The sequence below is a fragment of the Drosophila arizonae genome, chromosome X (assembly GCF_054131065.1).
Source record: "Drosophila arizonae isolate 15081-1271.41 chromosome X, UAZ_ARI_1.0, whole genome shotgun sequence".
Lineage (NCBI taxonomy): Eukaryota > Metazoa > Arthropoda > Insecta > Diptera > Drosophilidae > Drosophila > Drosophila arizonae.
In genome coordinates this window covers 7,637,589-7,650,422 of record NC_142927.1, presented here as the reverse complement: position 1 = coordinate 7,650,422, position 12,834 = coordinate 7,637,589, and the positions used below count along the sequence as shown (strand labels likewise).

General features: G+C 47.2%; 1 protein-coding gene across 11 annotated transcripts in view; it reads left to right on the top strand.

The window, feature by feature from the left end:
• disco-r (disco-related basonuclin zinc finger protein) overlaps nt 1–12,328 on the top strand; it is a 36,241-nt gene extending 23,913 nt beyond the window's left edge. For all 11 annotated transcript variants that reach the window (XM_089473278.1, XM_089473285.1, XM_089473282.1 and 8 more), the window contains one exon: nt 6,875–12,328. In XM_089473278.1, coding sequence (XP_089329404.1) covers nt 7,020–11,348 — 4,329 coding nt within the window. In that variant the 5' untranslated portion in view covers nt 6,875–7,019 and the 3' untranslated portion in view covers nt 11,349–12,328. The remainder of the gene's footprint in view (nt 1–6,874) is intronic.
• Nucleotides 12,329–12,834: the final 506 nt, after the last annotated feature.

Genomic DNA, 12,834 nt, shown 5'->3' with positions numbered 1-12,834 from the left:
AGATATGCGCCTCAGATACCGGGCCAACACAATAGAGTCACAAAGCTATTAAAAACTGATATAAATCTCATTAAATGCGATGGTTGTAGCACATGAACAAAGCCGCCGCCTTGCCTTCAATCAATCGTTTGTTTCGCTCCCGGCTACAAATAAGATATAAGAATGGGCTCTTGTCTTTGGTTCGGTTCAGCTCAGTTTAGTTCGGTTCAGTTCGTATCGTTTCGTATCGTTTTGTGTCTCGCGTATTGCATCGTTTCATTCGCTTTTGACTCTTCTTCACCAAATGCCTTTTATATGGCAATGTATTTACGAGTCTTTCCGTCCATTCGTCCGTCTCTCTCTCTCTCTTTGCCCTTTTCCCCCACTTTTTGGGGTCCGGCTGTCTTCAGGGCTTTTGACTTACTTGTGGCCAAGTGAGCGTATCATAACTCATAAATTTGTCGTCAGGTTGATGACGCCACAGCAAGGGAGGGCGTAAACTGCTGCTCCACAATGGTTATTTGGCATTTGGAGCCTTTACACATTTTTCGATTTACACAAAATATGAAAATTAAATAACAAAATATCAGATGTGTTTCCTGATAATCAGTGTTAGTTATAAATTGCAAATAGCAATCTGTGATCGAAACGGATGGCATTTATTGATGTTCTTAAATCATGAGAAATTTTAAGTATATAGATTAGAATTGGTATCGATACTATCGATATATATATCTATCGACTTGCAAGAAGTTCAATCAATATCCAATTTAGGCAAATTGAATGTCTTAATATAGATTATTTCTATGGTAGTCGAATTTGGTATTTTTATCGATAATATCGATTTATAATTTCTCTTTCTTATAAGAAATAATCAATAGGATTAAATCAATTTTAAATTCTAAAAAATTTATTCAGGTGCAGCTCAATATATCGTATGGCTTGTTATCGATAAATATCGATGTGTGACTAGTTCTCTCACAACCGTTGATTAAAACTCCATGTGATAGTGAAAAATTTGAGTTTTCAGTAAATTTTTTATGCTATTGTGAAATACTAACTATTCTCTATCGATAAATATCGATTCTTTAAATCATCACTTTTTAAATCATCACATTTAAAGGATCACTTTTATGCAATTTCAAGCAAAGGAGTATCTTAATAAATGGAATTAACTAACTCCAACTGTGAAATAGGAAAATAATCGTGTCCCCTGCTTTTCGGCTAAGTGTAGAGCCACTGTCATCATCGATCTCATGCATTTCAACTCCACTTGTCTACCTTTTGGTGGCTATATTTAGGACATAGTGGCAAATTCACACCTTGCCTCCCTACCGATCGTGTTCGTTCGTTCGTTCGGGCGTTCGTTTTCCATTTGCTATCTGTTGATTTGCTTGGCTGAGCATCTCTGGTGCTTGATTCAATTACACAGGGCTCAGCTCTAAATTGCGTTCACTGAGCCAAGGGTCTTACAAAGCTGTGAACAATACGGAGAATGCCAGCTCCTGCTGTGCTCCCGAAAGGCTAAGGAAACCAAATCGAAAAAAAAATATCCAACACATTCAGAACTGATCGGGAGAGACATGGGGACCCGGCCGGTACAAGTAGCGCCACAGTCTTAGTCGCCGAAGATGAATATGCATTTGTCGCCCAAAATGTGTCAGAGGCAATGCCAAAAACCGCCAGCTCCTACCCCATGCCCCATGCCCATGTCCCGGTTCGTGTCCATGTTCGTGTCCATGTCCTGCCATTGAGCACTCACATGGATGCCAGCGTCTGTTGGCGCTCTGTTGTTGTCTTAGCTTCCCACCTCTGGATGTTGTTGCTGCTGTTGTTTTTGTTGTGCTGTAGCTGTTGCTGTTGGCAATGCAACAGCGGTGTCCGTCAACGATCCTAAAGCGATTTGCATATTAAAAAAAAAAAGCACACACACACACAACAACAACAACAACAAGAAGAGAATATAAAATTTTTGTTGAAATCACTTTGTTAAGCTTTGTTCGGCGGCAGTCGGAGGCGATCAGAGGCGTTCATAATCAAAACTGAAGTGATGCGGTGGTCACGCTGCTGGCGGCTTTGACTCGGCCACAGACGGCGGAGGGAGACCATGGGAAGATTGGAGCGTTGGAGCGTTAGCTGCCGGCTGCCGGCTGCCGGCTTGACCAACACATATGTATCTACGTATATATGTATCTGTGTATTTGTATATACACATATTTTATATGCAGCAAGCCGTGTTGACACTTTTTATGTGTTTAATAAATTAAGTTTTACAAAATAGAGAGAATACGACACGCTGTCGCTTCTGGGCTGCCCCTCGCTCTCTCCCTCTCTCTCTCTCTTCCTCTCTCTCTCTCTTTGGCAACTCCTGAACGCCTCTTTATGGCATCTTTTGGGACATTCGGTTCGTTTAATGGTTGACATTTGAAATTTTTGTTGGTCGACTTTAACACGCATTTATGGCTTCTGCTTTATGGCCTTCGAAATGCGTTACCTTTAAAAAATATATACAGATATATATATATATATATACGTAGTATTTATATATATACATATAAAGCCAATAAAGATGATTGGTGTCTGGTCTGGCCCGGCCTGGCAGCGCTAAGCCGAGAGATGAATATTTCTGTATTAATTTTCTGGTGGTCTTTTTGAGAATTATGAAATTTTAATGAATTTCTAGGGAAAGTAAAGGTGCTTCATTAGAACCAGTTGACATAGCCAAATGGAAGTCAAAAAGTTGTATAATTGAATTTGTTCAGGTCAACTGTGATTTATTGTGAGTCTATAAACCGGAAATTTTGATTATAGAAAATCACTTTAAACTGAAGCCCATTGATTCACACCTTAAAACGTAGTTGAGAGAAATACAAAAAAATGTCATTTAATTTTGTTAAATATGGGCAACGCCTGAAATAATTACACAAATATTTCAATAAGCAACAACGTCAGGCAAAGCCACAGCTGAGAACTTGTTTGGCAACAGTGACAAATGAAACTAAATAAATCGACAGACAGACATACGATACACATATACACATACATATATATAGCTATATATATGTATGTCTCAGTCGAAAGCAATTAAAACTTGGCCAGCGTTCATCTCTGCTGGGCAAGTGGCCAGAGCCAAGAGCGTCAAGTAAACTGGGCTTTGAGCTTGGCGTAATCGAAATAAATGTCATTACAACAACAACAGCAACAACAACAACATTCACGAACAGGTGGCAATTAAAATACAATTTGTGCAGTATTTAAATGACTTGCCCGAGATGACATATGTCATGCAAACTGCCCACAGACGACAAACAACAAGCGATTGTCGTAATAACAATAATATCGAAACAATACGAGCTTCAAAGAGAAGCAAACTGTACACATACATATATGCATCTCTATATGTGTATGTGTATATCTGTATCTACTTATGGACACATGTACAATTGTCAATAACAATATTATTTATTGAAAGTGACATTGCTCAATGCTTATGTAATCTGCTGTATATCCGAGAACTTTCAATGGGTATAAGTGACTGCATAATACTCGTCTCGTACATCCTACAAGCTAGAGTCTCCGAATTTTGATTTATATTTATATATGTTGTGTGCATTTTATTTATATGTGTGCATGCATACAGCATACAGCATACAGCATACATCATACAGCATACAGCATACAGCGTACAGCATACAGCATACAGCATACAGCATACACCATACAGCATACAGCATACAGCATACAGCATACAGCATACAGCATACAGCATACAGCATACAGCATACAGCATACAGCATACAGCATACAGCATACAGCATACAGCATACAGCATACAGCATACAGCATACAGCATACAGCATACAGCATACAGCATACAGCATACAGCATACAGCATACAGCATACAGCATACAGCATACAGCATACAGCATACAGCATACAGCATACAGCATACAGCATACAGCATACAGCATACAGCATACAGCATACAGCATACAGCATACAGCATACAGCATACAGCATACAGCATACAGCATACAGCATACAGCATACAGCATACAGCATACAGCATACAGCATACAGCATACAGCATACAGCATACAGCATACAGCATACAGCATACAGCATACAGCATACAGCATACAGCATACAGCATACAGCATACAGCATACAGCATACAGCATACAGCATACAGCATACAGCATACAGCATACAGCATACAGCATACAGCATACAGCATACAGCATACAGCATACAGCATACAGCATACAGCATACAGCATACAGCATACAGCATACAGCATACAGCATACAGCATACAGCATACAGCATACAGCATACAGGCATACAGCATACAGCATACAAGCATACAGCATACAGCATACAGCATACAGCATACAAGCATACAGCAGTACAGCATACAGCATACAGCATACAGCATACAGCATACAGCATACAGCATACACAGCATACAGCATACACAGCATACAGCATACAGCATACAGCATACACAGCATACACAGCATACAGCATACAGCATACAGCATACAGCATACAGCATACAGCATACAGCATACAGCATACAGCATACAGCATACAGCATACAGCATACAGCATACAGCATACAGCATACAGCATACACAGCATACAGCATACACAGCATACAGCATACAGCATACAGCATACAGCATACACAGCATACACAGCATACAGCATACAGCATACAGCATACAGCATACAGCATACAGCATACAGCATACAGCATACAGCATACAGCATACAGCATACAGCATACAGCATACAGCATACACAGCATACAGCATACACAGCATACAGCATAAAGCATACAGCATACTGGCGAAGGCCTTATTACATTCTTGATCAGATCGACTCTGCTGATTTAGCCCTGTCCATCTGCTTGTCCATCCCCATTCTTTCACAGCCAATTTCAGTTGCCATATCTTTTTCTTTATCTCTAATAAAATGTAGTTTTAAAATGTAGTTTTTTTTTTTTCATCTCTTGCAATCCGTAATCTGTTAAAACAAGCGCTGTCATTCATTCATTTGCTAAAATTAAACTAAATTGTCTCCGGTGGCTCTGCCGCAGCGCTGCTCGTGTTGACGCATTTGCGACAAGATGTTGTTGCTCTCGCTGGCAATACGTATACCACTATTCGATATACCTATTTAGGTGATATTAGGCGCAATTTGTGCTCGCCTCGTTGCTTAATGATCGGCTTATGCTGCTTACCATTTGGGAACGATGTTGAACGATGACGAGGCCATTCCCAATCATAATTTGCGTATCCGAGTCGCACAACGATGGCGATCGCGATCGCGATCACGAGCTGCGACTTGGGTTGGGGCACGGGCTGGTAGTGGGGAGGTGGGGGTCTAGCTGGCTCTATGGCTGGTGCCATGGCGGTCTTTGGCTAGACATCGACATGGAGATCGCCTCTTGTGCGGCGCACAAGAATGTGACATGGGAATTTGAAGTGGAAGTGGCCATGGTCGACAGCACGAAGACCGTCAGAGCGTCAGCGTCTTCTTCTCGTATTGGCACTGGTACTTGTCTCTCCCTCTTCCTCTCCCTCTCGCTCTCTTCCTCTGTGTATGTGTGTGTGTGTGTACATTGTCATGTCACGCCGGGGCAACTCTAGAGCTCAGCTCGTTCAGCCAAATGTCCACTCTGTGTGTCCAGTGACTGTCTGTGCGGCATCGTTACCATCGCTCTTAAAAACGTGAAGTGTCCACTCAGAATTTGTCACATCATTATTCTTATTTTTCTTTTAAATAATCATATTTACACACACGCACACGCGCACACACACACACACGCAAAATACATGGCAGTTGGCTGAGGTGCGCCTGGGAGGTCTGTTGGCCACTTCGTTAGGCCGTTTCGGTGGAACTCCTTGAGCATCAGCAGTGGACAATGTTTCACATGGAGACAGCAACAGTGACAGCGACGGGTGCGTGTTGCCCCCAACGAAGGGCCAAGGGGCGGGGCGGGGCGCAGGGAGAGGGCCAAGAGAGCTGTGCACCACATCGATGACAAGACACGAATTCGAATCGAACGCTTGCGAGCCAGGCGAATAAGCCCTAAAGAAATGATTTATTATACCTACAGATCATGTGACAATTAATTATATATTGCGAATGGAAAATAATAAATAATAATTAGGGGAATTTAGATGTTTAAATGAATTTGTAAAGCTAACGCTTAATACCTGAACAAGCGAATTAAGAAAAGGGAGAGTGAGAATGAGAACGAGAGCGAATGAATGGAGAGAGAGAGAGAGAGAGCTAGGGGGTGAGCAAAAGGTCGAGAGAAAGAGACAAAGAGAGAAATAAATTTGAGAGAGAGAGAAAGCTAGAAAGAGACATAGAATTATGGAGGGAAAGAGCAATAAGTAGTTAGAAAGAGAGAGAAGGAGACAAAGAGAGAAACAGATTTAAACAATGAGGAAAAGAGAGATAGCATCAGAGAGTTTGTACCTTCTCTTCTTCCTTTTCTTTCCCCTCTCTCTCTCTCTCTCTCTCTCTCTCTCTCAATCTCTCCCTCTCTGTCCCTCATTCTCTCTTTCGCTATTGTTATGTACCTCTCTCTTTTTATCAACCTCTTGCTCCCTCAGCAGTATCCGTCTCTCTCTTTCTCAGCCGCTCTTTCGCTCCTTCTCGCTATTTTCGTAGCGTTCTATCCTCTCTCTTTCACTCCATCCATTCCTCCCTCTCTTTTTTCGTCTCTGTCTCACTCTATCTTTTCCCTTTTTATCTAGCCTCAGTAGCTCTAACTCAGTAGCTCTCTTCCTCTTACTCATTCTCACTGGATCCCTTTAGCTTTTAGTCATAATACTTAGTCTACATTATACTTTTTTTTTTCGTTTTCTCATTGCAGCTTCGAAAATTGTCGCAATATTTTGGAAGCAAAAACAACGAATATTTCTGGATCTGCAACGGAAACATACTATATCAGTGTCTAGTCTAACGTATTGTCACAGCTCTATATAGATTAACGGTAGCTTGTAAGGCAGACGCTCTTGATGAATATTGGTCAGGAAAAGCATACGCATCAGTCGCAGCAGTCGCACACGCATCCACATCCACATCCGCAACCGCATCCGCATTCGCATACACATCCGCCACAGCAGGCGATCGGCAATCGCAGCCGCAGCACAGATCCACACAGTGTCCCGGGTGCCGTTGCTGCTGGAGCCGCTCCATCTGACTATCCCGGCCTGCCGCTTGGCTATCGCTATACGCTGCCGCCCGGCCATGATCATCGACTGCACATCGAGCACCTCAGGCGCTCCGCTGGGAGCGAGCGGCAAGTGAGAAGTCCCAACGGCTGTCCCATGGTTATGACACCCAGTCGACGCAGCTCGCCGCAGCCGTTGCCGCTGCCGCTGCCGACGCGCCATGCACTAAGCGCTGGCTCCGTTGGCCCAGCTGCCCAGCAGAGCCACTCCCAGTCCCAGACCCAAGCTCAGGCTCAGGCCCAGGCCCAGGCCCAGGCGCAGGCGCAGGCGCAGGCACAGGCCCAGGCTCATGCACAGACGCCGTCCCAGACGCAGTGCATGAACGCTCACTTTTTACACTTCCAGTCGCAGCTGCATCAGAAGCTATCCGCCAGCTACTTTCGCAACCCGCCTTCGCCATCGCCAACGGAACGTGAACGTGATCGGGAGCGGGAGCGGGAACGGGAACGGGAACGGGAGCGCAACATCTGCGGCACCGGCACATCGCCGCCGGCGACGAGCATGAGCGCAGCGCATCTGAATCCGTTGAGCGATCTGCAGAACATGCAGCCCTTTGACTTTCGCAAAATCAACTCGTTCGGTGCGCCGCCGAACGCGACGGATTTCGTGCACCACCAGCACCTGCAGCAGCAGGCGGCGGTGCTGGCGCAGGCGCGTCGCCGCATCAATGAGGCAACCACAGCAAGCGAGAAGAACGCTGCGGTGGCAGCGGCGGCAGCAGCTGCTGCGGCTGCTGCCCAGAGCAATCAGTTCTTTAGCGCAATGGCAATGGCCGGGCATCCGTTGCCGTATCACTTGCCACCACCGCCACCCCCACCGCCGCCACCGCCGCAGCAGCAGCAACAGCAGCAGCAGCAGCAACAACACCAACAACAACAGCAGCAGCAGCAGCAGCAATCGAACAACAATCAGGTGTCGTTGGCCGGCAGCGTCGCAGAACTTAGTCACGGCCATGGGCCGCACTCGCCAAATCACGCACAGGTGAATCACAGTCACAGTCACAGTCACGGCCACAGTCACGGCCACGGACCCGGTCACGGTCACGGCCCTGGTCACGGCCACAGTCACAGCCAGTATCAGCAGCACTCGCATTCGCATCATCACAAGGCCGGACAACCCACCTCGCCGGAGGATTCGAGCATCTCGAGCAAATCTCGTCACTTGGCCGCCGCCGTGGCCGGGGACAAGTCGAACAGCAGCTGCTCCTCGTCCAGTGCGTCGGGTGCACAGCCAGCTAGCGGATCGCAGCGCTTGACACGCCTAGCACTGGCCTCTGGCTCTGGCTCCGGAGCCGGGTCCGGCTCGAATATGCGCGCCAGCCGCAAATCGGGCCACTCGCCGGGCAGCAAGCGCCAGTGGGGCTCAATGCCGGCCAATCTGGGTACTCAGTTCATCAATCCGGTGACCGGCAAGAAGCGCGTCCAGTGCAATGTCTGCCTGAAGACATTCTGCGACAAGGGCGCCCTCAAGATCCACTTCTCGGCGGTGCATCTGCGCGAGATGCACAAGTGCACGGTGGACGGCTGCAGCATGATGTTCAGCTCGCGGCGTTCGCGCAATCGTCACAGCGCCAATCCGAATCCGAAGCTGCATTCGCCGCACTTGCGCCGCAAGATCTCGCCCCATGACGGACGCAGCGCCCAGCCGCATCCGCTGCTGCTGCAGGCGCCGAACGGCATCATGGCTGGGCTGGGTCCGTTCGGCAGTTTCCCGCTGCTGACACCGCCGCCCGATCTGCGACACCATGCGATGGGCGGCATGGAGCTGAAGCATGGCCAGGAGTATCTGCGGCGCTCCTACATGGACAGCAACGGCATGCTCGGCCGCTACGAGGGACAGCGCCGCAAGACGGCGCTCGAGCCGGGCGACGAGGACGATGACGATGACGAGATACTCGAGGTGGGCATCCACATGCCCGATGACGACGACGATGATGACGAGGCGGATGGCGAGGGAGATGGCGACGATGATGACGATGATCCCGATGGGGATGGCATTGTTGTGGTCGGCGATGAGCTGGACAGCATTCCCGACAAGGACAAGCACAGCCACGATGATTATATGCTGGACAATGGCAACGAGAGCGACGAGCGCTCCACCTCGGCCATCTCCAGCCACAGCCTCAGTCACAGTCTCGGTCACAGTCACGCTCACAATCTCAGTCAGAGTCACAATCTCAGTCACAGTCACAGCCACATTCACAGTCACAGTCACAGTCACAGTCAAACCAAAGAACAGCAACAGCCAAGCCCCTGTCCGAGCAAGGCTGAGCCGGAGCCCTGCCCGGAGGCTGATGAACAGCACGAGGACTCACAGAGCCTCACCGACTCCTCGCACGCCCTCGGCCAGACGACGGCGAGCAAACGCAAACGCAAAAGCCAAAATCCGGTGCGCTGCACCGTGCAATCGGATGAGAACTCTTGCGACAATTCACTGGATAACTACGATGTGGCCGCCGACCTGTCCATCAAGAAGATCAAGCTCAAGGAGGAGGATGTGGATGCAGTGGCAGCTGCGGCAGCAGCAGCAGCAGCAGCCGCAGCCGCAGTAATAGGAACAGATGCGCCATTGGCCGCCCAGCTGGACGCAACAGCCAAAGAAGCCGAGGTGTTAACCGGCTCCACAGAGTCCACCAAGGCGATACCCTCGCCCCCGCTAACGCCCTACACCAGCGAGGCCAAGTCGCACATTAAGATGGAGCTCGAAGACGACGATGAGGAGGGGGAGCAGCCAATGGAGAAGGTGCAGCAGCCAAAGGCTGTGTCACGGCCGGACGTGGCAACGGCAGGGAATCCGTACGCCCACCCAGACGAGGCAGTTGGCACGCTCGATCTGTCGCTGAGCACGACCAGTGGGGGATCGATTATCAAGCAGGAGCCGTTGGATGAGCTGGCCTTGAGCTATGGCGCCGATGCGGACGAGAATCGCTATATGCGCATCAAGCAGGAGCTGCTGGGCGACGAGGAGCCCAGCTTTGGTCGTGCAGCGGTCGAGGAGTGCTTGAGCAAGAGCAGCAACAACAACAACATTATATTGACTGAGAGCATGACGAGCAAGAGCCGTGACTCCAATGGCAGCATCAAGGCGAAAGCGGAGCGTGAAAGAGATGACGAGCAGGAGCCAGAACCGGAAGCAGAACAGGAGCCGGAACCCGAGCACGAGCCCGAGCCCGAGCCCGAGCCCGAGCCGGAGCCGGAACCAGAGCCCGAACCAGAGGTACCCATCGACAAGGAGAATCCATTGAAGTGCACCGCCTGCGGTGACATCTTTCAGAACCACTTCCACCTGAAGACCCACTACCAAAGCGTCCACCTGAAGCTCCATCACAAGTGCAACATCGACGGCTGCAATGCGGCCTTCCCCTCGAAGCGCAGCCGCGATCGCCACAGCTCGAACCTCAACTTGCATCGCAAGCTGCTCTCCACCAGCGACGAGCACAATCTGCTGCTGCCGCCCGATCCGCTGCTGGAGCTGATGAACATCAACAACAACAAGGCCTTCGGTAGTGCTGGCGTCGCTGCTGGCGGTCCCGTTACCGCAGCCGGCGGCATGCCCAGCAGCATTCACGCCGAGATTTTGGCACGCATCTGTGCGGGTGCACATGGCCTAAGCATGCCGCTCTGCTTCGAGGCACTGCAGCATCGTTTCCATGCTGGCCACGGCCACGGCCAGGTGCCGGTCGGATTTGCCGATCCAAATGCCAATGTCAGTGTCAATGCGAATCCGAATCCGGGCTTCATGCCGGCAACCGATCCACGTCTGCTGCTCAATCATGCCAGTAATCCGCTGCTCTTCCCCGGCCTGCGACTGCCGCGCTTCCCACCCCTGACGCACCACATGCTGGCGGGTGCCAGTGCCCTCAGTCCGTTCTGCCGTCGCACCTCTTCCGACTCCAATTCCCAGCACTCGATAACACCGCCCGTTGGGGCACGCGGCTGCGATAGCGTCTCGCTGATGGGCATGGGTCCGCGTTCCGGCTCCGGATCTGGATCGCCCGAGTACGATGCGCAGGCGAATCATGGGCATGCGCATGCGCACACACACATGCACATGCAGGCGGCCGGCGAGGAGGCCGGACAGAGCCAGCGGCAGTCGCCGGATCGCATATCATGACCATGTACCTCGTACTATGCCAAGGCGCTGGCATTTTATCACTGAAGCATCGTCGTCGGACAGCAACAATTCATTCATGCAATATCAGGCTAAAACTTAGGACTACACAGCATTGCTCATAATCATAATCGATGAATCGATAGGTCGACTTATCGATCGAAGAAGGACGAGGAGAAAGTATTCGCAATCCAAACTGCAGCTTGGCTCACCGGCGCTCATTATAAACAATACTTTTACTAGGCTAATATAAAATATTAGATGGATCAACTAGCATTTTTTTTTTCTATATATATATATATACATACATATATATAAATAAAATAATGAGACCCCCATTTTTTTTTTTAAACTTGTATTTATAAAAACTGTTGTTTTGTGTACAAGCATGAAATTGTAGAGAATTGAGTAATAATAATAATAAAAATAAATTATAATAATAATAATCGTCATTACAGCAATAATGATAATACGTATTATAATGATAATGATGAGAAGAGGGCGAATAATAAAGCAAATTCATATATTAATTAATAACGATATATATTGTTAGTGATACTCGATTATGTAAGCATAGCCTCTAAGCGCATTCTTGACATAGATATGTGTGGGTGGGTGGTGTCGACTACTACAACTATGAATTTTTTTTTTTTTTTTTTTTTTTTTTTTTTGTGAATGTATGGAGAATCCCTATATGTATTGTATGATAACAAATTGAAAACGAGTCAACGATAATGATGATGATAAAGAACAAAATGCTTTCAATAGGGCAAACTAAACTGATTACCAATTACTGTATCGATATGATCTATCTTTCTAGTTTATATACATGTTTTTTTTTTCTGTTGTCTTCTTTTACGAGAATCCTAGAGTATCATATAGTGGGATAGTTCTGAGGCAGTAACCAGGCAAATACCTTCAACTCATATTTAAGCTATATATGTTTGCAATAAAATATCATGAAAAATATAAAAACAAAAAAACGAATTATGCATTTTTATATTTGGTGTGAATCGGGACAATGAGATGGAAATATATAACTACCAAGCTAGCAGGGCTAGCAGAAGAAGAACGAAAAGTTAAAGTTTGTATAGGAAAAAAAAAAAAAAAAAAAAAAAAAAAAAAAAGTATTGGATTGCATTAACCCGTGCCAAGAACAATCTCCTAAAAGCCCATTCAAATGGGAAATACATTAACGTTTAGTGGAAGAGGATGTGACAAACCCCGTCAGTCTATCCGTTAGTCGATCCAACCGTCCGTCGATAAAGTTGAATTTCTTTGTGAATCAAAGTACTAATAGATTAGTTAAGGGAACTAGATAAAGAAAATTCCGACTTAAGTTCTAGCCTGAACAGCAATTTGTGGTCGGAGATGATGCGCACCTTTAATACCAAAAGAAATACCAATTATAAGACTTTAGTTAAAACATAGTGTAACAGCGCCTATGTATAGAAACAGATGAACAGCTTACATGCTAAGTGCAAAAAAA